Genomic DNA, 25793 nt, shown 5'->3' on the forward strand with positions numbered 1-25793 from the left:
GTGACAATGTTGGGCAAGGGGTTGAAGGGAAAAAACGTGTGGTAAAAATGACACCCAAAGCTCTAGGTCACAAAATTGAAAGTTTGCAGGGGGAAAGAAAATCAAAGTTGCAAAGACTATCAACGCTGAAAGAGGGGGTCATTGCCCTGTTAAATGACGAAACACGTTCACATGAGCTAAGGGAGGAATTTAGCAGGTTTATGGGTTTTTATCATGAAACCAGAAGAGTGCACAAAACTTTGTTGTCTCTGTTGCCAGATGATGAGTGTACTAAACATGAGATATGGTACAAAGCAAAAATGTTGAATTTTGATGGTTTTATTGACAAGGTTGACAGGTTGATGTATTCTCAAAATGATGATGATGACAATGATGATGATGATGAAGTTATAAATGATGGTTCTGCTGTTGATGGTGTTGAAAATGAAAGTGTACAACCCCACGACAGCATTTCAAATGTGCAATCCAATGTCTTATCAAAGCTCAATAATTCCGTATCCTCAAACAAAAGCAAAAGGTCTTCCACTTCTTCTGCTCGCATAATAGCAGAGGCAGATAAGGCAGCACTTATTGCCCGTGCTATTGCTCTAAAAGACATTCATGCATTGGAGGCGCAGGCAGCAGCTCTAAAGAGGAGACAAGATGAGCAGGCAGCAGCTCTAAAGAGGGAACAGGAGGAACAAGCAGAGGCCATAAGGAGGAAAAAGGAGCAAATGGAGTTGGATGCTCAAATAGCATCCCACAATGCTAAATTGTCTGTCCTCCAGGAAGCCAGTGTTTCTGGCAGGAGCAAAAAGTCTGATGGAATGGAGTCCTATTATAGACAAGAGACAAAACTGAGAAAAGTGCCTGCACAGACTGTACAACAACTTCATCAGTCTGTTAAAGCTGCTCCTTCAGAGCTTCACACAGCCAAGAATGCCCCAAACAAGGTTCATTCACACCCTCAACCAAACAAACCACTTCGCTCATCAACTTTGGATCCTGTGGAAAACCAATCAAGGCAACATTTACCTCAAGCAGCTCAATCATTTCAAGGCAATAACACAATACCAGGTGAATTCCACACTATATTACAAAGGCAAAATGAAATGATGGCACTCCTGGTTCAAGCACAAACCTCCCAATTACTTCCACACAGACACATTCCGGTTTTTGAAGGTGACCCATTGCAGTTTCAGGCTTTCATAAAAGCATTTGAGCATTGTGTAGAGGCAAAAACCAATGATTGTGGTGACTGCTTATATTATCTGGAGCAGTTTACTAAAGGACAGCCGAGAGATTTGGTGCGCAGTTGCCTCTATATGCCTACAGAGAGAGGCTATGCTACAGCAAAACGCCTACTAAGGGAACACTTCGGAAATCCTTCAAAAATAACAGCAGCCTACCTGGACAAAATCATGGTTTGGCCAAACATCAAATCTGAGGATGTAAAAAATCTCCAAGCTTTTGCACTCTACTTGCGAGAATGCTCCAATGCGATGGAAGAGCTGCAATACTTGGACGAGCTCAATATTCCAGCTAGCATGAAGATGCTCATACAAAAGCTTCCTTACAAATTAATGGGACCAGTGGAGAGGGAAAGCAGCTGACATTGTTGACACACAAAAGCGACGTGCTTGTTTCATAGACATTGTGAAATTTATTGAACAGCAGGTCAGAATTGCTTCAGATCCTGTCTTTGGTGACATTCAGGACATTCCTCAAAATAAAACAATAACCAAACCCAAGCCTATGCATCAAAGAAAATCACAGTTCAGAAGAAGCAGTTTCGCAACTCAGGTGGCAGTTGCCACTGAACCTAAATCGGATCCACACCTGGATAAGTTTGTTAACAGAGGCATCTACTTCTCCAAGACAAACTCTATTTCCTGTCTGTATTGTAAAAGAGAACATGCATTGGAGCACTGTCCAATACTGGGAAAGAAGGCGCACAGGGAAAAGCTTGACTTTTTAAAAGAAAAAGGCCTGTGTTTTGGTTGCCTGTGCACAGGGCACCTGAGCAAGAGTTGCGACAGGCGCATCACTTGCTCTTACTGCAACAAGACACATCCCGAAGTGTTACATATTCACAGGAGGCATCTGGAAAGTGGAGGAAATAGCCATCTGCCAAAAATAGAAGCAAAGATTTGCACTACATCTTCAACTTGTGGCCATACAGGGGCTGGCAACTATGGAATTTTACCTATCCTGCCCGTTCAAGTGAAGTGCTCAAAGGGCAGCAAGATAGTCCAGACATACGCTTTCCTAGATCCAGGAAGCACAGGGACCTTCTGTTCTGAACAGCTACTGAACAGGCTGAATACAGAAGGCCGAAGAACAAGAGTCCACTTGCGCACCATGGGGCACAGTAAGGCGACCCCTAGCAGTGTTGTAAATGGCCTGAAAATCTCTAATCTTGCTGGCAGTAAGTTTTTTGAGCTTCCTGATGTGTTCACTCAAAGGCAGATGCCTGTGGGTACTAACAATCTGATCAGTGAAGCAGAGCTAGATAAGTGGCCTTACCTCAAAGGCATCAAAATCCCTCGACTAACTGCCAACGTGGATCTGTTAATTGGTACCAACGCCTCCAAGTTAATGGAACCATGGGAGGTGATTAACAGCCACGGAGACGGACCCTATGCTGTCAGAACCCTACTGGGGTGGGTAATTAATGGGCCAATACAAGGCAACAACCAGCATAATGGGAGCCCCACAGTTACTGTTAACCACACCATCGTTAACAGGTTGGAGGAACCGCTTATCAACCAGAGCATTGGTGGAACACGATCAGCCCAAAAGTCCTATGAGTGGACTCAAAGCTTCCGCATTGAAAAAGAGGAGCAAGAAAAGCTTTGCAGTGGGAGAAAAAACTTGCTTTGGAGAAGATGGAGGCAGAGTCTATATCGCTGACCTTTTTTGGAAAAGGTGTATTCGCGAGTATTTACCGTTGCTACAAGAGCGACAAAAGTGGACAAATGAAAAAAGAAAGACCAATAACAAAGATATGCCTTCTTTGTGAAGGTATGGACTAAAATAATTGCATTATTTCAAAAGGGAACATGAAAACCCCCCCCCCCCCCCAAAAAAAAGGGTTTTGTTTTGGTGTTATGGCTCTATTTGTATGTATTTATTTTTAATTCAATTGCTCTGTTCATCACGCCAGTAGCAATTAGGGGCTGGTGTGTTAGAGCCATTTACTGTTTCTGTCCGTCAAATGTATGATGTCATTAAAGGGGTTGGCTCAAGGCCAAGTGCCAGTCTACTTAGGGAGGGGCTGGGATCTTGCTCAGGTGTTGCTGAGTGGAGGCGCAACAGTTTTTGACTGTGCCAGGCTATGATTTGTTTGTTCCCGTTTATTTTCCGTTTTTGTTACCAAGTGAGTTTGATTTACGTGACTGTATATTAATAAATATGTGTGTTAAACATGGACACAATTCTGGACATCAATTATTAGCCAGCTGCACACGTCTAAACTAGCTTCGGTTATATTCGGCAACCAGTAGCAGTAAGAGTATAGGACTTTACCGCTACACATAACGTCATCAAAGCTCACCTTTAAGCATTTACACACAACATCAACATTTTGGAATAAGCATGAGGTGATAGAAGAAAGGTGAAAATATTTTTTTGTGGCAGCATAGCAGAAAGTTATGTGCAAGTTAAACTTTTGGATCTCATTGCACATAACTGTGGTGCGTTTAAAGGCCCTTAATAAGGTAGGTGGGTAGGTCTTTATTGTCATTGCACAAGTACAACGGAACTTTGTTTTCAGCACAAACCCGTTCAAGATTAGACAAATTTAACAAACAGTGTACAGTGTTACAGAACAGGAACGCTGATGGGTCGCCACAAGGCGCCCCGTAAAAGATGGGAAAAAGGTAAACGCTGGGGGAGGATGAGTAAAAAAATACAATCTAGACTGGGCTCCTAAGGGGACCCAGTCTGGAGTGGGAAAACACCTCCATAGCAAAGCACATATACATATTACAAACCCCGTTTCCATATGAGTTGGGAAATTGTGTTAGATGTAAATATAAACGGAATACAATGATTTGCAAATCCTTTTCAATGCATATTCAATTGAATGCACTACAAAGACAAGATATTTGATGTTCAAACTCATAAACTTTATTTTTTTTTGCAAAATCCTCCTCTCTGAGCTGCCACCTTAACGTGGTAGAGGAGTTTGAGTGTCCCAATGATCCTAGGAGCTATGTTGTCCGGGGGCTTTATGCCCCCTGGTAGGGTCTCCCAAGACAAACTGGTCCTAGGTGAGGGATCAGACAAAGAGCAGCTCGAAGACCTCTATGAAGAAAACAAACAAAGAACCCAGATTTCCCTTGCCCGGACGCGGGTCACCGGGGCCCCCCTCTGGAGCCAGGTCCGGAGGAGGGGCACGATGGCGAGCGCCTGGTGGCCGGGCCTGTCCCCATGGGGCCCGGCCAGGCACAGCCCGAAGAGGCAACGTGGGTCTTCCCTCCAATGGGCTCACCACCCATAGCAGGGGTCATAGAGGTCGGGTGCGATGTGAGCTGGGCGGCAGCCGAGGGCAGGGCACTTGGCGGTCCGATCCTCGGCTACAGAAGATAGCTCTTGGAACGTGGAACGTCACCTCGCTGGGGGGGAAGGAGCCTGAGCTAGTGCGCGAGGTGGAGAAGTTCCGGCTAGATATAGTCGGACTCACTTCGGCGCACAGCAAGGGCTCTGGAACCAGTTCTCTCGAGAGGGGCTGGACTCTCTTCCACTCTGGCGTTGCCGGCAGTGAGAGGCGACGGGCTGGGGTGGGAATTCTTGTTTACCCCCGGCTCAGAGCCTGCACATTGGAGTTCAACCCGGTGGACGAGAGGGTAGCTTCCCTCCGCCTTCGGGTGGGGGAACGGGTTCTGACTGTGGTCTGCGCTTATGCGCCAAACCGCAGCTCAGAGTACCCACCCTTTTTGGATTCACTCGAGGGAGTACTTGAGAGTGCTCCCCCGGGTGATTCCCTCGTTCTACTGGGGGACTTCAATGCTCATGTTGGCAGCGACAGTGAAACCTGGAGAGGTGTGATTGGGAAGAATGGCTGCCCGGATCTGAACCCGAGCGGTGTTTTGTTATTGGACTTTTGTGCCCGTCACAGATTGTCCATAACGAACACCATGTTCAAACATAAGGGTGTCCATATGTGCACTTGGCACCAGGATACCCTAGGCCGCAGTTCCATGATCGACTTTGTAGTTGTGTCATCGGATTTGCGGCCTCATGTTTTGGACACTCGGGTGAAGAGAGGGGCGGAGCTTTCTACCGATCACCACCTGGTGGTGAGTTGGCTGCGATGGTGGGGGAGGATGCCGGACAGACCTGGCAGGCCCAAACGCATTGTGAGGGTTTGCTGGGAACGTCTGGCAGAGTCTCCTGTCAGAGAGAGTTTCAATTCCCACCTCCGGAAGAACTTTGAACATGTCACGAGGGAGGTGCTGGACATTGAGTCCGAATGGACCATGTTCCGCGCCTCTATTGTCGAGGCGGATGATTGGAGCTGTGGCCGCAAGGTAGTTGGTGCTTGTCGTGGCGGTAATCCTAGAACCCGTTGGTGGACACCGGCGGTGAGGGATGCCGTCAAGCTGAAGAAGGAGTCCTATCGGGTTCTTTTGGCTCATAGGACTCCTTAGGCAGCGGACGGGTACCGACAGGCCAAGCGGTGTGCGGCTTCAGCGGTCGCAGAGGCAAAAACTCGGACATGGGAGGAGTTCGGTGAGGCCATGGAAAACGACATCCGGACGGCTTCGAAGCAATTCTGGACCACCATCCGCCGCCTCAGGAAGGGGAAGCAGTGCACTATCAACACCGTGTATGGCGAGGATGGTGTTCTGCTGACCTCGACTGCGGATGTTGTGGATCGGTGGAGAGAATACTTCGAAGACCACCTCAATCCCACCAACACGTCTTCCTATGAGGAAGCAGTGCCTGGGGAGTCTGTGGTGGGCTCTCCTATTTCTGGGGCTGAGGTTGCTGAGGTAGTTAAAAAGCTCCTCGGTGGCAAGGCCCCGGGGGTAGATTAGATCCACCCGGAGTTCCTTAAGGCTCTGGATGCTGTGGGGCTGTCTTGGTTGACAAGAATCTGCAGCATCGCGTGGACATCGGGGGCGGTACCACTGGATTGGCAGACCGGAGTGGTGGTTCCTCTCTTTAAGAAGGGGAACCGGAGGGTGTGTTCTAACTATCGTGGGATCACACTCCTCAGCCTTCCCGGTAAGGTCTATTCAGGTGTACTGGAGAGGAGGCTACGCCGGATAGTCGAACCTCGGATTCAGGAGGAACAGTGTGGTTTTCGTACTGGTCGTGGAACTGTGGACCAGCTCTATACTCTCGGCAGGGTCCTTGAGGGTGCATGGGAGTTTGCCCAACCAGTCTACATGTGTTTTGTGGACTTGGAGAAAGCATTCGACCGTGTCCCTCGGGAAGTCCTGTGGGGAGTGCTCAGAGAGTATGGGGTATCGGACTGTCTGATTGTGGCAGTCCGCTCCCTGTATGATCAGTGCCAGAGCTTGGTCCGCACTGCCGGTAGTAAGTCGGACACGTTTCCAGTGAGGGTTGGACTCCGCCAAGGCTGCCCTTTGTCACCCATTCTGTTCATAACTTTTATGGACAGAATTTCTAGGCGCAGTCAAGGCGTTGAGGGGATCTGGTTTGGTGGCTGCAGGATTAGGTCTCTGCTTTTTGCAGATGATGTGGTCCTGATGGCTTCATCTGGCCAGGATCTTCAGCTCTCACTGGATCGGTTCGCAGCTGAGTGTGAAGTGACTGGGATGAGAATCAGCACCTCAAAGTCCGAGTCCATGGTTCTCGCCCGGAAAAGGGAGGAGATCTTGCCCCAAGTGGAGGAGTTCAAGTACCTCGGAGTCTTGTTCACGAGTGAGGGAAGAGTGGATCGTGAGATCGACAGGCGGATCGGTGCGGCGTCTTCAGTAATGCGGACGCTGTATCGATCCGTTGTGGTGAAGAAGGAGCTGAGTCGGAAGGCAAAGCTCTCAATTTACCGGTCGATCTACGTTCCCATCCTCACCTTTGGTCATGAGCTTTGGGTTATGACGGAAAGGACAAGATCACGGGTACAAGCGGCCGAAATTAGTTTCCTCCGCCGGGTGGCGGGGCTCTCCCTTAGAGATAGGGTGAGAAGCTCTGCCATCCGGGAGGAGCTCAAAGTAAAGCCGCTGCTCCTCCACATCGAGAGGAGCCAGATGAGGTGGTTCGGGCATCTGGTCAGGATGCCACCCGAATGCCTCCCTAGGGAGGTGTTTAGGGCAGGTCCGACCGGTTGGAGGCCGCGGGGAAGACCCAGGACACGTTGGGAAGACTATGTCTCCCGTCTGGCCTGGGAACGCCTTGGGGTCCCACAGGAAGAACTGGACGAAGTGGCTGGGGAGAGGGAAGTCTGGGCTTCCCTGCTTAGGCTGCTGCCCCGGCGACCCGACCTCGGATAAGCGGAAGAAGATGGATGGATGGATGGATTTTCAACCCATATTCAATTGAATGCACTACAAAGACAAGATATTTGATGTTCAAACTCATAAACTTTTTTTTTTTTTGCAAATAATAATTAACTAGAATTTCAAGGCTGCAACACGTGCCAAAGTAGTTGGGAAAGGGCATGTTCACCACTGTGTTACATGGCCTTTCCTTTTAACAACACTCAGTAAACGTTTGGGAACTGAGGAGACACATTTTTTAAGCTTCTCAGGTGGAATCCTTTCCCATTCTTGCTTGATGTACAGCTTAAGTTGTTCAACAGTCCGGGGGTCTCCGTTGTGGTATTTTAGGCTTCATAATGCGCCACACATTTTCAATGGGAGACAGGTCTGGACTACAGGCAGGCCAGTCTAGTACCCGCACTCTTTTACTATGAAGCCACGTTGATGTAACACGTGGCTTGGCATTGTCTTGCTGAAATAAGCAGGGGCGTCCATGGTAACGCTGCTTGGATGGCAACATATGTTGCTCCAAAACCTGTATGTACATTTCAGCATTAATGGCGCCTTCACAGATGTGTAAGTTACCCATGTCTTGGGCACTAATACACCCCCATACCATCACAGATGCTGGCTTTTCAACTTTGCGCCTATAACAATCCGGATGGTTCTTTTCCTCTTTGGTCCGGAGGACACGACGTCCACAGTTTCCAAAAACAATTTGAAATGTGGACTCGTCAGACCACAGAACACTTTTCCACATTGTATCAGTCCATCTTAGATGAGCTCAGGCCCAGCGAAGCCGACGGCGATTCTGGGTGTTGTTGATAAACGGTTTTCGCTTTGCATAGGAGAGTTTTAACTTGCACTTACAGATGTAGCGACCAACTGTAGTTACTGACAGTGGGTTTCTGAATTGTTCCTGAGCCCATGTGGTGATATCCTTTACACACTGATGTCGCTTGTTGATGCAGTAGAGCCTGAGGGATCGAAGGTCACGGGCTTAGCTGCTTACGTGCAGTGATTTCTCCAGATTCTCTGAACCCTTTGATGATATTACAGACCGTAGATGGTGAAATCCCTAAATTCCTTGCAATAGCTGGTTGAGAAAGATTTTTCTTAAACTGTTCAACAATTTGCTCACGCATTTGTTGACAAAGTGGTGACCCTCGCTCCATCCTTGTTTGTGAATGACTGAGCATTTCATGGAATCTACTTTTATACCCAATCATGGCACCCACCTGTTCCCAATTAGCCTGTTCCCCTGTGGGATGTTCCAAATAAGTGTTTGATGAGCATTCCTCAACTTTATCAGTATTTATTGCCACCTTTCCCAACTTCTTTGTCACGTGTTGCTGGCATCAAATTCTAAAGTTAATGGTTATTTGCAAAAAAAAAAAAGTTTATCAGTTTGAACATCAAATATGTTGTCGTTGTAGCATATTCAACTGAATATGAGTTGAAAATGATTTGCAAATCATTGTATTCCGTTTATATCTACATCTAACACAATTTCCCAACTCATATGGAAACGGGGTTTGTACAACAGCCATCGTGAGACTTGCAACAGAGAGAAGGGAGAGGGGGCCACGGTGGAAGGCTGCAGCTCTTCAGGCGCGGCCCAGCCGTCCATCACCCCTAAGGGATTCGCGTCAAGGGCGTTGGATGGGGGGTGGGGTATATGTGTGTGTGGTGTATATATGTGTGTGTGTAAGCCTGCCGCGTGTCTCTATTCCGCGATCTTGATGTTGTGCAGTTGCTAGTCCAAAGTCAACAACAACAGGTGTGTGTCCACGAGAGACAAGAAGGGAGTTTGTTGTGTCTTCGCCGCACTGTCCTTCGGGAGAGTCTCGAAGCCAGGGAAACAATCCAAGTTAGAATGTTTTGTATGCGAGTGAAAATAAAATTTGCTTTTCACTCTAAATTGTGGTTGTCTAAATTGACTGGTCCTCAAAATTCATCCTGCGGGGCAGACAGTCCGATGTGATCCAAATCACAAAAGTGATAATAAAAGTTAGAAACAATGGTGTCGTTAATTTTTAATGACAGGGGGAGACTTAAACCCTAAGAGATGTACTAAAAATAATATAAGCATAATAATAATGATGTTATATTATGATTCTTATTATCCACTAAGGATAATCCTGTGTGTATTAGTTGATCTCTACTTTATACTATGACGCAATGAAAAACTTAACATGTATAATCTTATTTAAGTTAAAGCAGAACTAAGTAAGTTCTCCAAACGTCATGGAATATTTTTTATAACTTTTGGGATGATACATCGACTTACAAGTAGTTGAATGACACCTCTGTCATGGCCTGAGGGGGTCTATATCACTTTTACTGGCACTTAGTGACTTTGAGGAGGGTGGCAGGAACCCTGCCACACAAAAAACTACAAAGGTGCTGACTTGCTTTACGGCATACGCCACTCCCCCTTTCCCCGTTCGTTGAAAAGACGGATGTCTATGCGAACACCTTTGTGCAATCACTGCTTTCATGGCCGATGCGCCAAAACAACCAAAGAAATGAAAAGTTTTGTCTGAGGAGACAAAAAAAAGAAAAACGGAGGTTATTTGGATAAAAGGACAGTCAGGATCAACATTTCACTTTCACTTGCTGGCATGAGCTCAAAGAAAAATGCGGCCTTGGTTCTGTTCCTGATAAACTAGTAAGTGACTTTCGATGCTCAAATTTAAATAATAATGCTAATGTTAGTTATTGGAAATTTGCGTGGTAGCAATAAATAGCCACCAGCTTAATAGTTTCACTACTACTTCCTTCTAAAAAACTCTCCCCCGGTCTTTCTTTGCTTCGGACCTGCATCCGCCCCCGATACATTCTTGGTAGTACCGCCATGTTTGTAGCGCAACCTAAGATGATTTAGTGTCAGCATAGTCATTAGAGACATAATATGTGGCAATATTACAGCGAACGTCATGTCAGTATGACGGTATATGTGCTAGTCATCATGGGAAATGTGGTCTTCATTTTGCAAAACACTGGCACCGCCAAAATCAACCAAAGCTGAAAGTTCTTAAGTGGGACTTCAATAATGGCAGGTTATATGATTATTTAATTTTATATTCTGGGCACTTTATGATGAATTTGTTGGCTTTTTTTGTAAAAACAACAAATACATTCAAATTAAATAAAAGTCTAATTATTTAACCGTTTTATCTAAATATGTTCTAGAGATATAAATACAATCTTTAAAAAGCCAAAAACCTAGTTAGTTTTACACATGTTTTAAAAAACTAGTTTCAACCAAATCCATGCAATAATTCCTTTTTGTTTAGTGCATAAACATACCAAGTGTGTGTTGGGCGGCGACATTGGGTTTAGAGTGGGATGAGGTTTGGGGGGATTGGGGGCTTTCAGGAGTCTTTAATCAATCAATCAATCAAAGTTTACTTATCATCATCATCATCGGCGGTCACTCGAACGAGTATGACGATCCTCCTGGTAGGGGTGTATCCCTTTATGGAGGATGCCTGTGCGTGACTTAGTTTTACGTGGGGAGACTGGTGCACGGACAGTCACCACACGATCCTTGACAGAATCGGGTCAGGGTCCAGGGCTTGGAGTCCAAGACGACTGGAGACCCTTTACTGCTGCAGCCTTCTTCCGCCGTTGTGGTAGTTCTTAAATCTACCATCTTTTGCCTGCTCCGCCGTTGAGGTCTTCACCGTATCCCTGGCTAGGGGGCAGCCCGGTACTAGGCCTTTGCCAAGGGCCACCTGGGGTAACAGTAGTAAAGGGGTTAACCTCCTAGTGCCCCAAGACCCCATAGAGGAGCCTCCACTGCGGGATGCACTTTAACGTCATGCCCATATATATATATATATATATATATATATATATATATATATATATATATATATATATATATATATATATATATATATATACCGCATTTTTCGGACTATAAGTCGCAGTTTTTTTCATAGTTTGGCCGGGGGTGCGACTTATACTCAGGAGCGACTTATGTGTGAAATTATTAACACATTACCGTAAGATATCAAATAATATTATTTAGCTCATTCACGTAAGAGACTAGACGTATAAGATTTCATGGGATTTAGCGATTAGGAGTGACAGATTGTTTGGTAAACGTATAGCATGTTCTATATGTTATAGTTATTTGAATGACTCTTACCATAATATGTTACGTTAACATACCAGGCACGTTCTCAGTTGGTTATTTATGCCTCATATAACGTACACTTATTCAGCCTGTTGTTCACTATTCTTTATTTATTTTGAATTGCCTTTCAAATGTCTATTCTTGGTGTTGGGTTTTATCAAATAAATTTCATCAAAAAATGTGACTTATACTCCAGTGCGACTTATGTATGTTTTTTTCCTTCTTTATTATGCATTTTCGGCAGGTGCGACTTATACTCCGGAGCGACTTATACTCCGGAGCGACTTATACTCCGAAAAATACGGTGTGTATATATATATATATATATTCTTCAGGGGATTTTGTAATATATGTATAATATTATTAAATCCCCGGAAGAGCAGGGAAACCTGTGAAACAGGCTTGTTAGGATGAAAAAACCTCCATGTTTTTTCCTGACCTAACGTATACATACATATTTTTTTAATGATTGTCACACAGGATAATTTTGCCACAACTAGTGTGTTCCGCTCTACCCCGGTATTGAGCACTATATAATGGATAAACCACAGAAACCTCGACTATATATATATATATATATATATATATATATATATATATATATATATATATATATATATATATATATATATATATATATATATATATATATTCCGAACACGATGATGTGACGTTGCATTTTTCGACAATATGATTTGCCTGAGCAGCGAGGAGACACCGAAAGTAACAAGCAGTAGAAAATGGATTACGGTAGAAAGGACAGTCTAAAAATAATACTAATAAAAAATAAAAAATAAAAAATTAATTAAAACAAATATATATATATATTTTTATTTTGGAATTCCCATGTGCATGATTTTGGATGCCGGCGGGCCGGATGCGGGTACCCCTAATTTAGAGTTTGATTTGATTGCTCCCATTAGTTGCATTGCTAGCCTGCTAGAATGAGCCAATCTGTATATGCTAGAATGGGAAAAAACAAAAACCTTTTCTTGTCTTTCATAATGATTGTGAACGATAGGCAAAATTCCCCCCCAAAAAGTTCAGTTCCCCTTTAGGGGTCAGCAGTTTTAACAATAGCCACTACAGTTAAAAGAAAAGCGAAACCAACAAATATCATGTTTCCAAGCACTAAAATTGTCTGATTTCACAAAATGTATTCAACACATGGAAACACTTTAATTAGATTGTGAATGGCTTTTGAAAAATTAGATTTTGCCAAACAATGGAAAAAAGTTCTCCCTGACGTGTAGTGAGTTATGTGTGCGTGGCGGACAAGACGTCGCCTTTAACTACATTATTCACAGGCGAAGAAGACCAAGCCGAGGGGTGGGAGGGACTGTTTACACCAAGGGTGTCCAAAGTGTGGCATATGGGCCATTTGTGGCCCATTACCAATTTTAACGGCCCGTGGCACATTTAAAAAAAATACTATTAAAAAAATAAACATTAAAAAGTGGAATTAAAGAGCAAACTGGTGAAATGTACTGAGAAAAAGTTGCCATGTTAACTCTAACAACACAAAGCTGCCATGAAAGCTGTTTTTTAATATAAAACTGTCATTGCTCAAAAATAATAATGAATCAATATAAATGTTATTGAAGGCTCAAATTACTTCACGTTAAAAACTGCAGTTTTAAAAATGTCTTAGGGAACATTTTGCATATCATTTGCCATATTAAATGTTTTTATTAACAAAAAAATTATATATAAAAAAAAAAACATGAAAAAATAATACAACTTATAATCGACGGATAGATCTGACGTTGATCGAGAGACTTAAGTGTATGATATATTTTAACACTTTTATGAGTGGGACCTTGTGGGATCCCCAATAATTTTAGTGGGATTTACAAAAAACTGTCATTGATCAAAACATAATAATGATGGTGTTATATATAACTGACCTATTTAAGGCTCCAATTAATTATACAACAAATATTCCACTTAAAAAAAAATTGGGGAAACTATTGCATATTTTGTGTTTTTTTACCATAAAAAAAACAGGTTTTGACAAAAAATGCATAAAACATAAAAAAACAAAACTTTATAAAGACAGTTTGACCTGAAGTTGATTCAGAGATTTAAGCGTTGAATAAAGAAATAGTAATACAGCATTTGTTTTTAACCTTGTTGTCAGGCTTGTCCCTGACAGTTTGACTGTTTTAGTTTTTTCTCTGTGTTTGTCTTAGTTTCCTGTCAGCGCTTTTATTTTGTCTTCATTTCCTGAGTGTCTCCCTGAGTGCTGCTTCCCCTCAGCTGTGGCTGATTGGCACCTGGCCACACCTGGTGTCAATCAGCCAGCTACTATTTAAACCTGCCTTCTCCTCCAGTCATTGCTGGATCATTGTCGTTCCTACCTGTCGTGTCGTTGTTCTTAATACTTGTCGTTGTAGCTCTGTCTACTTTTGGTTTCACTCTGCTCATGTCCTAGTTCCTTCGTGTCACAGTAAGTGTTTTTGGTTTCTTGTCCACAGTTAGCCTCTGTGCTATTTTAGTTCATAGCCAAGTTTGTTCTCCGCCTTGTGCGCGCCTTTTGTTACCTTTTCGTTTGTTGTTTTGCCTTAGTGTATAATTAAATCATGTTTTCTCGTACAATGTCTTCCGCCTTCTCTGCATCTTGGGGTTCGTCACCTACAAACTCTGACACTTGTGATGACTGAGACCCTCCCGGGTCCCTGAAACCAAACTTGAGGGGAGCCCGAAAGGTTAAAAACAACCTATTTATTGTATTTATTTTGAAAATGAAAAATATCAAAATGTCCTCCGCATGCTTTTATTTTTCATTGTTCCGCCCTCAGTGGAAACATTTTGGACACCCCTAGTTTACACCAGTGATTCTCAAACTTTTTTCACCAAGTACCACCACAGAAAACACTTGGCTCTCCAAGTACCACCATAATAACCAACAGTAAAATATAGTAGCGCAGTAGGCCCAAGTATTCATTAGAAACAAGGCAAAGGTTTCGTTCAACATATATTTAATATTTTTGGCCACTGTAACATTACACATAGTTTGAACAGTAACACTGTGTTTGAATTTTTAACTAAGTGATTTTTTTGGTGTACAACTGGATGGAGCCGTCATACCACTAGTGGTACATGTACCACAGTTTGAGAATCACTGGTGTACATCACCATACATAAAGATATAGAAGATAAAATAAGTCATTTTTTAAGTGTATGACAAAATAAAAAACAAACCAGTTTAATGAGTGTCAGGATGTTCTCAAAGAAAACACTTTGAATACGAGACATGACGCCAGACAATATTTTTATTTTGACAAAACTTTTTAATGTAATTATCCAGAGTAAAGATAATACGTGTATATTTTGTTAGTTAGTAAACAACCACGGCTGTCGCACCAAATTCTGGGCTCCCATACACAAGACTCCCAAAGGGCCCCCTATCGTACTCGAAACCCAACGTCGCCGCTTCATAGACACACACTTATTATGAAATTATTGCATGGAGTTGGTTGTAGCAAGCTTTTTAAAACACATGCAAAACTTAAATTAGGTTAATGAGTTTTTAAAAGATTGGATTAATATATCTAGAACATATTTAGATAAACCCCCAAAATAATTTGGTTTGTTTAAAAAAACAAATGACATTTTTACAAAAAGTAGCCAGAATATAAATTCAAATAGTTATTTAATGAAATATGATTATAAATCTGTCAAGTTTTCATTTTTCCAGAATGTAAAATACATCACTATTATTATGATTGTATTATCATTAATGCTTCCCCTATCTTTAAAAGCTAATGACAACCGCAGTTTATAACTTTAATCGAGGGTCTTTGAATGCACCACAGTTATCTGCAATAAGATCCAAAAGTAAAACCTGTACGTAACTTTCTCCTGTGCTACCACAGATAGATTTATTATGTTTTTACCTTTCTTCTATCACCTCATCCTTGTTCCAAAATGTTGGTGCTGGGTGCGAATGCTCAAAAGTGAGCTTTGACGATGTTATGAAGGCTGTGTTTAGTGAAGTGTTCCAGGTTACCTTTACTGCTATCCAGGTAAAACAAACCATTTTGTACTTTTTAAAGTAGTCTTATACATTAAATGTAGAGATGTCCGATAATATCGGCCGATAAATGCGTTAAAATGTAATATCGGAAATTATCGGTATCGTTTTTTTAAATTATCGGTATCGTTTATTTTTTATTTTTTTATTAAATCAACATAAAAAACACAAGATACCCTTACAATTAGTGCACCAACTCAAAAAACCTCCCTCCCCCATTTACACTCCTTCACACAAAAGGGTTGTTTGTTTCTGTTATTAATATTCTGGTTCCTACATTATATATCAATACAGTCTGCAAGGGATACAGTCCGTAAGCACACATGATTGTGCGTGCTGCTGATCCACTAATAGTACTAACTTTTAACAGTTAATTGGACTAATTTTCATTAATTACTAGTTCCTATGTAACTGTTTTTATATTGTTTTACTTTTTTTTTTATTCAAGAAAATGTTTTTAATTTATTTATCTTATTTTATTATTATTTTTAAAAGTACCTTATCTTCACCATACCTGGTTGTCCAAATTAGACATAATAATGTGTTAATTCCACGACTGTATATATCGGTTGATATCGGTATTGGTAATTAAAGAGTTGGACAATATCGGAATATCGGATATCGGCAAAAAGCCATTATCGGACATCCCTAATTAAATGTTATTGAAGCAACCTTATTTATGAATTTTCACAGCTGTATTATTTTGTATTAACGTTTATGTTTAAAAAAACCAAAAAAAAACCTTACATATTACAATCCAATCCAATTTAGACAACGTAATTGACATGTAAACCAGAAATAATTCACTGCATATTTTGTATTTACAGTAAATAGTTAAACAGCTCACCCAAAATAGCGATCTTTTTGCATGTCGTATAGTCTGGGCTTGTCTCCTCCTCCTGGACTGGAGAGCAACACGGTGTGTGAAGGATCAAGGAGGACGCGGATGATGATTGTTGAACAAAGACTTACTTTATTGAACAAGCCATCATCTCAACAGGTGCTGCAGTATCTACGAAGAGATCCAGCTGAGTGATACCCTGCATAACAGACAGATTAAGAGTCATCTCTCTCCTGCCTGTATGTTAGCACACATGTGTATGGAACGCCTTACACAACATGCTATTGCATAATACAGCAGATAGTACAATGTCTCTGATAATAATAACCACAAGTGTCATAAACACATTAGAACAACACCAAATACAGTGAATCCATAAAGTATTCACAGCGCTTCACTAATTCCACATTCCACTCAGAAGTTTGGGAATTTCCAATCCACACTTTGCCCAGGAAAAGTTTTATTCACGAGTATGTGTCCTTGTGTGTGCTATCAAAGCTATCTTTTGAGAAAACATTTTACCACAAACGGAACACGGAAAAGGTTTCTCTCCGGTGTGTATTCTTGTGTGTCTCGTTAAACCATCTTTTTTAGTAAAACTTTTGCCGCACACCGAGCAAGGAAAAGGTTTCTCTCCGGTGTGTATTCTCGTATGTGTGGTCAAAAGATCATTCCGAGTGAATTTTCTACCACAGACCAAGCAGGTGAATGGTTTCTCCCCAGTGTGTGTTCTCATGTGACTTGTTAATTGCGTTTTTTGGGTCAATCTTTTCCCGCAAACTGAGCAGATAAAAGGTTTCTCACCAGTGTGTGTTCTTATGTGGTTAACCAATGTTGAACTTTCATGAAAACCTTTGCTGCAAATTGAGCAAGAGAACGATTTTTCTCCGGTGTGAGTTTTTAAGTGTCTTTTCATGTAATCCTGTCGAGAGAAACTTTTTTTACAGACTGAGCAGGCAAAAGGTTTTTCTCCAGTGTGCCTTCTCATGTGTCTCATCAAAAATGCCTTGGCATTAAACGTTTTGCCACACTGAGAACATTTAAAGTGTGCGTTGTCTGTGTGACGTGTCTTAGCAGCTGCAGAGCCTTCATCATCGGTGTCAGCTGAGTGTGACGACGTGTCTTCACTATGTGATAGTGGAGCAAAGAGGTGGTCTGCTTGCGATCCTCCACAGTGGTCTCCGTCAGCTTCTGTTATCATATGTTGAGTTGAGCTACTGCTTGGAGGCTCCACCTCTCTCTTCTCCTCACTTTCCCCTTTGTCTTCATCATCTTCACTCTTCACAATGACACAAATCACTGGAAACTCTTCCGATTCTTCAAAATGATTTCCCTCCTGACTGATGCGATGTTCCTCCTCCTCCTCTTTTATATGGCTGGGCTGTGACTCCTCCACTTCCTCTTTAAAATGGGGCAGATTCACCCCCTCTTGCTCCATCCTAGAGCTCCACTCCTGCTGCTCAGGGGTGAGAGGGTCTTTTCACTGGCATCTGCAAGACACAAGAGGACAAACACTTGCTTTAGCAAATCAGGCTTTGCTCCATCACCTGAGACACACCCTGCACCGGCATATGTTCGGACAATGTCACTGAGGACATTATCAGTCATTCTTGTCTTGCCTTCAAAATAATCAGACTTAAAATTTCTCACAGCTCAACGCAGTCTACAATCTGCATAATTGTTATGACACATGTACGATTATCGTTATAATGACAATTTGTGCTGAAATTCCGGACGGTAAGTGTTATTGTGTCAAATTTTAATCATCGTAAAACAGTGACTGATTATCTCACTTTAAAACAACACAAGGTGATACGGCTCATTTCCGGGAGACGCAAATGCTAATATAAATACAAGACACATGAATGTATTTCCCCCTAACAAACACCTATTTATTCTTTAATATTATATATATATATATATATATATATATATTTAAATATACAGTACAGGCCAAAAGTTTGGACACACCTTCTCATTCAATGCGTTTTTTTCATTTTCATGACTATTTACATTGTAGATTGTCACTGAAGGCATCAAAATAATGAATAAACACACGTGGAGTTATGTACTTAACAAAAAAGGGGAAATAACTGAAAACATGTTTTATATTCTAGTTTCTTCAAAATAGCCACCCTTTGCTCTGATTACTGCTTTGCACACTCTTGGCATTTAGTCACCTGAAATAGGTTTTCACTTCACAGGTGTGCTTCAAGCTCATCGAGAGAATGCCAAGAGTGTGCAAAAGCAGTAATCAGAGCAAAGGGTGGCTATTTTGAAGAAACTAGAATATAAAATCTCAGCTGCCTTCAGGAAGGGACAAGCGGTAGAAAATGGATGGATGGATGGCTAGAATATAAAATTAGTTTTCAGTTATTTCACCTTTTTTTGTTAAGTACATAACTCCACATGTGTGTGTGTGTGTGTGGGGGGGGGGGGGTGTATATATTTTCAAGTATTTCTTATATAAATATAAATAATCCGTTCATGAATGAGTATATTCGTTCGGCCACTGTGTTCAATGGAGAAGTCTGATCTTCAAAATGTGCAGGCAGCATACCCCCTCCCCTTCGAGCTGTCCTGGATGAACTGAAATGATTTTTTCCAATCATTTTGGAACTTGCAAGCGTACTTCTTCTTCTTACTCATCGTCGCCATGTCTCTTCTTCGTTCTTCTGCTTCGTCTCTGTTATGTTTTTGGACATTACTACTTGCCATAGTTTTGAAGCAATGCATGATTGGAATCCGGATGTTGTGTGTCAGTGTATTAACGTGCCGGCTGTAATAAACACACGCTGAGAAATAGCTCCGTGCCTGCCTACTTTGTGGGTTGTAGATAAATTTATGGATAACGGAGACATATATAATAGTCTCCTTTTCAGGTGAGAGAGGACGCTAAAGGCAGTGCCTTTAAGGCACGCCCCCAATATTGTTGTCCGAGTGGAAATAGGGAGAAATTCGGGAGAATGGTTGCCCCGGGAGATTTTCGGGAGGGGCACTGAAATTCGGGATTCTCCCGGTAAAATCGTGAGGGTTGGCAAGTATGCTTTATGGGCGCAATAGAGTACTTAAATTAGCTTCATTGTTAGCCACCTAAAACCTGCAGTATAGAACAAATTAGTATGCAAAAAAAAAAGAAAAACATGTGTTCTTGTCTTAAATAACCCAGGGATTGTGAATGATAGGCAAAATAAAATATAAAAAAGTGCAGTTCCACTTTAAGTGAAACAAAGTTTCTTTTACAGTTTATCTTTCACATGAAGTAGATGCTGTTGTAGTGTGCATACACACACTACATCACCATGACAACAAATACATCATCAAGCACTGCCTAGATTGATACTCATTTTTAAATTCAAAGTGTTATATTTGTTCATGGGTTTCAATGACAGTTGCACGTGTTAGAAAAACACCATACTGCACAATTTTTAGCACTGGCAAGAAAAAAAAGACAGGACTGTATAGATAAGACACAAAGAAAACGGAGATTCACTGAGAAAACACGTGTTGAACAACTAGAAAGTTTATAAAGATGTGAGACTGACCTGCTCGGTGTGACTTTATTCGAGGCTTGTAAACAGCGTCCAGTAGTTGACGTTTTTGTCGCTCATTCCTTCTAAAAGTACGAGTATTTCTTCAAATTCCGCAGTTTGTAGAAATATTGATGATATATACTCCTTAATGCAATATAAAATATGTTCCAAAATAACAAACCAAACCGTTTTGCTGCCTTATTTTCCTCGACTCTAGTTCTCCAGATCCGGCCGACGAGACATAAGGTAGTACAGTTTAGCATACTGCCTCCTTATGGTGGGCAGAGGCATTACATCCTTCATCAAATAGATTTCTTGCTTCTCGGGTGGGCTGATCACTAATGAACCCACGATTGTTATTGTGTTACAGCGCCTTAGCTTGGTAAACTACGGTAACTATGAGTCCACAAACTGGACGATAGAGCATTAACGTTTCTGACTCGATCTATTTTATTGATCAAAGTACACACAACACAGACACGACCACGTACATCCATTTTGTAGCTGCTGGTGACAACACTCAATATGGCCTCTGATCCGTCACTCAAATACGTCCGTGTGCAACATAAACACAAATCATTATTGGGGAGTGTTACGCAATCGAAGCGTTTTAGCATAACGAACATGCCGATGATTCTCTTAGATTTCATTCGAAAACAACTGACATTTTCGAGTTTGTAGTTGTCACTGTGATTTCAAAATAAAAAACGTCCCTGACAGGAAGTCAGGTGCTGTATTTTCAAAATAATTAGTTGGTTTCTCATAGCGCCTTTCACTGCAAATAATGTTTTAATGCAAACCTATGACCATATTTTTAATGTTTAACTCAAATTGTATATTGGGGACTTTTTTGTCCTTTCAAGCAAATATTATCTCCAAAAGGAGGGACTATTTCCATTGATGGTGTAGATCAACACACACTGAGAAATAGCTCCGTGCCTGCCTACTTTGTGGGTTGTAGATAAATTTATTGATAACGGAGACATATATAATAGTCTCCTTTTCAGGTGAGAGAGGACGCTAAAGGCGTCCTCTCTCACCTGAAATCACCTGAAATCGGGGGGAGCTCAAAGTAAAGCCGCTGCTCCTCCACATCGAGAGGAGCCAGATGAGGTGGTTCGGGCATCTGGTCAGGATGCCACCCAAACGCCTCCCTAGGAAGGTGTTTCGGGCACGTCCGACCGGTAGGAGGCCACGGGGAAGACCCAGGACACGCTGGGAAGACTATCTCTCCCGGCTGGCCTGGGAACGCCTCGGGATCCCCCGGGAGGAGCTGGACGAAGTGGCTGGGGAGAGGGAAGTCTGGGCTTCCCTGCTTAGGCTGCTGCCCCCGCGACCCGACCTCGGATAAGCGGAAGAAGATGGGATGGATGGATGGGTGTAGATCAGGGGTGTCAAACGTACGGCCAGCGGGCCGTATCAGGCCCGCGTACATGTACATGTTTAATCCATCCATCCATCCATCCATCCGTACGGCCAGCGGGCCGTATCAGGCCCGCGTACATGTACATGTTTAATCCATCCATCCATCCATCCGTACGGCCAGTGGGCCGTATCAGGCCCGCGTACATGTACATGTTTAATCCATCCATCCATCCATCCAACCATTTTCTACCGCTTGTCCCTTTTGGGGTTGCGGGGGGTGCTGGAGCCTATCTCAGCTGCATTCGGGCGGAAGGCGGGGTACACCCTGGACAAGTCGCCATCTCATCGCAGGGCCAACACAGATAGACAGACAACATTCACACTCATATTCACACACTAGGGCCAATTTAGTGTCGCCAATCAACCTATCCCCAGGGGCATGTTTTTGGAGGTGGGAGGAAGCCAGAGTACCCGGAGGGAACCCACGCAGTCACAGGGAAAACATGCAAACTCCACACAGAAAGATCGCGAGCCCGGGATTGAACCCAGGACTACTCAGGACCTTCGTCAGTTTGCTAAATATAAACATTAGAACGAAACTGCTGTTCTGTTGTGTTTGTTCGATTTCATTTCATACTTAAATCTACCATGTTCCCATTGGTTAAGTTTGGAGTTATGTTACCTTGATTTGGCTATGGTGTCATTCTGACAACTGTTTTGTTTATATTATAATTGTAATATTTGAAGGATGATAAATGAATGTGTTGTGGCAGTATGCAGATTTCACCAATGCGGCGGTTTGAGGAAACACTCGATTTGCTTTTCCAAACGTTTTTAATGGTGACCTGCCAACAGGAGAATGCTAAACAGAAAGTGCTAAAAGTTTAATGGCTTTGTAAAACACTGGGACAAAGTCGAAGTTCAATGTGTTCCTCATGGTGTTTTTGAAACTGCACCATTTTTTCCCCTCAGAATTTTCAACTGACTTGAAGTGTTTTGCCAAGAGGATTATTGTACATTTTCACAATGTGCCTGTTCTATTTTTGGTCCAAGTAAGACAAATAAGGGTATTGGTTAACATTTTAAACCTCCTAATGTCCATTTAACACAACTTAGTTTTTTTAATTGTGAAAAATTTACACAAAATAAGTTATATATACTATATATACATGTAGTAAATGCTGAAAGGGCTGGGGTACTCGGGTAAAGATCAGGCCTTAATATACATAAGGAGTAGTAATACAACTGATTTGGATGCTTTGTTTTATTGTTAGAGTAAATAATAAATATATTTTTTAATGGTATAGATCAGATTTGCTATTTTACGACTGAAGTTGATTGACAGATTTAAAAAAAAAAAAAGAATCCCAAATGTTATTTTTCTACATACCTGCTATTAGATTTTGCATGTTCCAGAATTTAATAAAATCGGCTGCATATTTCATAGCAACCACATACTTTATCTTGATATCACTGAATATAGAGCTAAACACATTTCTGGACAACAAATGAACCAAATTATTAACTTCTCACACAAAAATAAAACTACTGCAAACGCCAATTTATGCATGAGAGCAAAATACTTGGCTTGCAACAGGAGAGCAACTGCAAACACTACTCTTCTGTATTACTGCAGATGTTGTGAGCTAATTCTGACAAAACAGAAACTTTAACATCGATAAATAACGATCACTGTTGATGGCATTGAACAAAAATGTTCGTAAGCAATCTTAAATGTATTATTAAGCCCTAAAATAGTTCAGTCCAGAAAGTGTTGTAAAGCAGCCACAACTAACTTTTCAGTCGGTTAAGTTGCATCATACACACTTTGAAGGGCAAATGACCTCTTAAAATGTGTATTAGCTACGCTAGTTAGTCTAAAAATGTCTAATGTCATTTTGTATCGAGTCATAACTTATTTTAAAATCTCCAAGCTGTTAGTACCCTTTGTACAATGAGTAACACTGACACATTTAATACAAAACATACAGTATCTGCTTCATTTAGGTCATTATTAGTGTTTGGGGTTGTAATCCAATTATAAAATCCATAAGTCAGACATATTTTATACAATAAAAGGAGGGTAAAAGGATACATCCCAGATATTTACAACGATCTGTAGTAAAAGTGACCTATATCTCAAAATGTTTTGTTTGTATTTTCAATTATGAAAAAAAACATCACCAGTGTAAACCTTAGGCATGAGAGCAACCTTTGAAAAAAAATAAATAAATAGGAAAACTAGTGAAAAAAAGGGGTACATTCCTGTCGGGACAAAGTGCTGCCACAAGTACAAGCCTTGAATTTTTTTTTTTTTAAATCAAGACTACGTTTCCTGCAATTTGGTGCATTTCTACGCTATATTTGACCTATAGGCTTATTCTCATACTAACCTCCTTTGGCTGTCTTTTTGACACTTAAATGTCCCATGCATAGGCGCCGATCTACATTTCTGCCAGTGGGTGCTAGGTGTCTAAAAAAAAAAAAAAAAAGTTTATTTTTTATTATTTTGTAAAAGGGACCAGACTCGCCACAGAATTAACTACAACAAGATTGATTTTTCAAAAATGATTTTAAAGATTGAAAGTTGCCATCAAACCCACGTGGGTGCTCGGCATTGTCCGTGGGTGCTCCGGGGCCCAAGCACCCACGGGATCTGCACCTATGGTCCCATGTACCGTAATGTACTACAGAATGTTTAGTTTTTTAAAGTAGATAATTTACTAACATTATTATTAGAGATGTCCGATAAAGGCTTTTTTGCCGGTATCCGATATTGTCCAACTCTTAATTACCGATTCCGATATCAACCGAAACCGATACATACAGTCGTGGAATTAACACATTATTATGCCTAATTGTGTTGTGATCCCCCGCTGGATGCATTAAACAATGTAACAAGGTTTTCCAAAATAAATCAACTCAAGTTATGGAAAAAAGTGCCAACATGACACTGCCATATTTATTATTGAAGTCACAAAGTGCATTCTTTTTTTTAACATGCCTCAAAACAGCAGCTTGGAATTTGGGACATGCTCTCCCTGAGAGAGCATGAGGAGGTTGAGGCGGGCGTGGTTGGGGGGGGCGAGGTTTAGGTGGGGGGGTTAGGGAGTAGCGGGGGGTGTATATTGTAGCGTCCCGGAAGAGTTAGTGCTGCAAGGGGTTCTGGGTATTTGTTCTGTTGTGTTTATGTTGTGTTACGGTACGGATGTTCTCCCGAAATGTGTTTGTCATTCTTGTTTGGTGTGGGTTCACAGTATGGCGCATATTTGTAACAGTGTTAAAGTTGTTTATATGGCCACCCTCAGTGTGACCTGTATGGCTGTTGACCAAGTATGCTTGGCATTCACTTGTGTGTGTGAAAAGCCGTAGATATTATGTGACTGGGCTGGCACGCAAAAGCAGTGTCTTTAAGGTTTATTGGCGCTCTGTACTTCTCCCTACGTCCGTGTACCACTCCGTGCAGCGGTGTTTTGAAAAGTCATAAATTTTACTTTTTGAAACCGATACAGATAATTTTCGATATTACATTTTAAAGCATTTATCGGACATCTCTAATTATTATCATTGAATATGAATGTCAAATGCATGTTGTAACATGCATTCAAAGAACACCGCAATTCAGTGCGGCGTTCAGGCAAAAGGGAACAGTGAGTACCTGCGGCTGAGGCGAGCGTTCAACAAATTTTGTTTGGATTCTAATTTTTGATATTTCATTTAAAAAAAAAAAAAAAAACGCGGAAGGGATTTTTGCAGACATTTCACATGCCTAAAACCTATAAACCAGAGATATTCAACATTATTTTGAGAGCCAACGTTCCAGAAGCTAAGCACCGGTGGTCTGGACTTCTCCCTTCACTAAGTCATTTTTTTTGTATATTCTGGAGAACCAGCATCGTCTATAGTAGATATTTGAATTTAGTCTATTTACTGTATTTTGTCTAGAGCAGGGGTCGGCAACCCGCGGCTCTAGAGCCGCATGTGGCTCTTTAGCGCCTTAGTGGCTCTCTGGAGCTTTTTCAAAAATGTATGAAAAATGGAAAAAGATGAGGGGGAAAAAATATATTTTTTGTTTTAGGGTTGGACTCCGCCAGGGCTGCCCTTTGTCACCGATTCTGTTCATAACCTTTATGGACAGAATTTCTAGGCGCAGTCAGGGCGTTGAGGGTATCTGGTTTGGTGGCTGCAGGATTAGGTCTCTGCTTTTTGCAGATGATGTGGTCCTGATGGCTTCATCTGGCCAAGATCTTCAGCTCTCACTGGATCGGTTCGCAGCCGAGTGTGAAGCGACTGGGATGAGAATCAGCACCTCCAAATCCGAGTCCATGGTTCTCGCCCGGAAAAGGGTGGAGTGCCATCTCCGGGTTGGGGAGGAGATCTTGCCCCAAGTGGAGGAGTTCAAGTACCTCGGAGTCTTGTTCACGAGTGAGGGAAGAGT

At 41.9% G+C, this 25793-nt stretch overlaps 1 protein-coding gene across 2 annotated transcripts; it reads right to left on the minus strand.

Annotated features, from left to right (window-relative positions):
* Positions 1–16606: 16606 nt before the first annotated feature.
* LOC133574320 (uncharacterized) lies at positions 16607–25715 on the minus strand. 2 transcript variants are annotated; one of them, XM_061926471.2, is made up of 2 exons: positions 23749–25715; positions 16607–17947 (listed from the first exon to the last, which is right to left on the minus strand). In XM_061926471.2, the coding sequence occupies exon 2, from the start codon at positions 17893–17895 to the stop codon at positions 16918–16920; it is 978 nt and encodes a 325-aa protein (XP_061782455.1). In that variant the 5' UTR covers positions 17896–17947; positions 23749–25715; the 3' UTR covers positions 16607–16917. The 2 variants fall into 2 exon arrangements, with proteins under 2 accessions (XP_061782455.1, XP_061782454.1); XM_061926470.2 differs by lacking the exon at positions 23749–25715 and adding an exon at positions 20003–20510.
* Between the last annotated feature and the right edge of the window lie 78 nt (positions 25716–25793).

The sequence above is a fragment of the Nerophis lumbriciformis genome, linkage group LG31, assembly GCF_033978685.3.
Source record: "Nerophis lumbriciformis linkage group LG31, RoL_Nlum_v2.1, whole genome shotgun sequence".
Classification (NCBI taxonomy): domain Eukaryota; kingdom Metazoa; phylum Chordata; class Actinopteri; order Syngnathiformes; family Syngnathidae; genus Nerophis; species Nerophis lumbriciformis.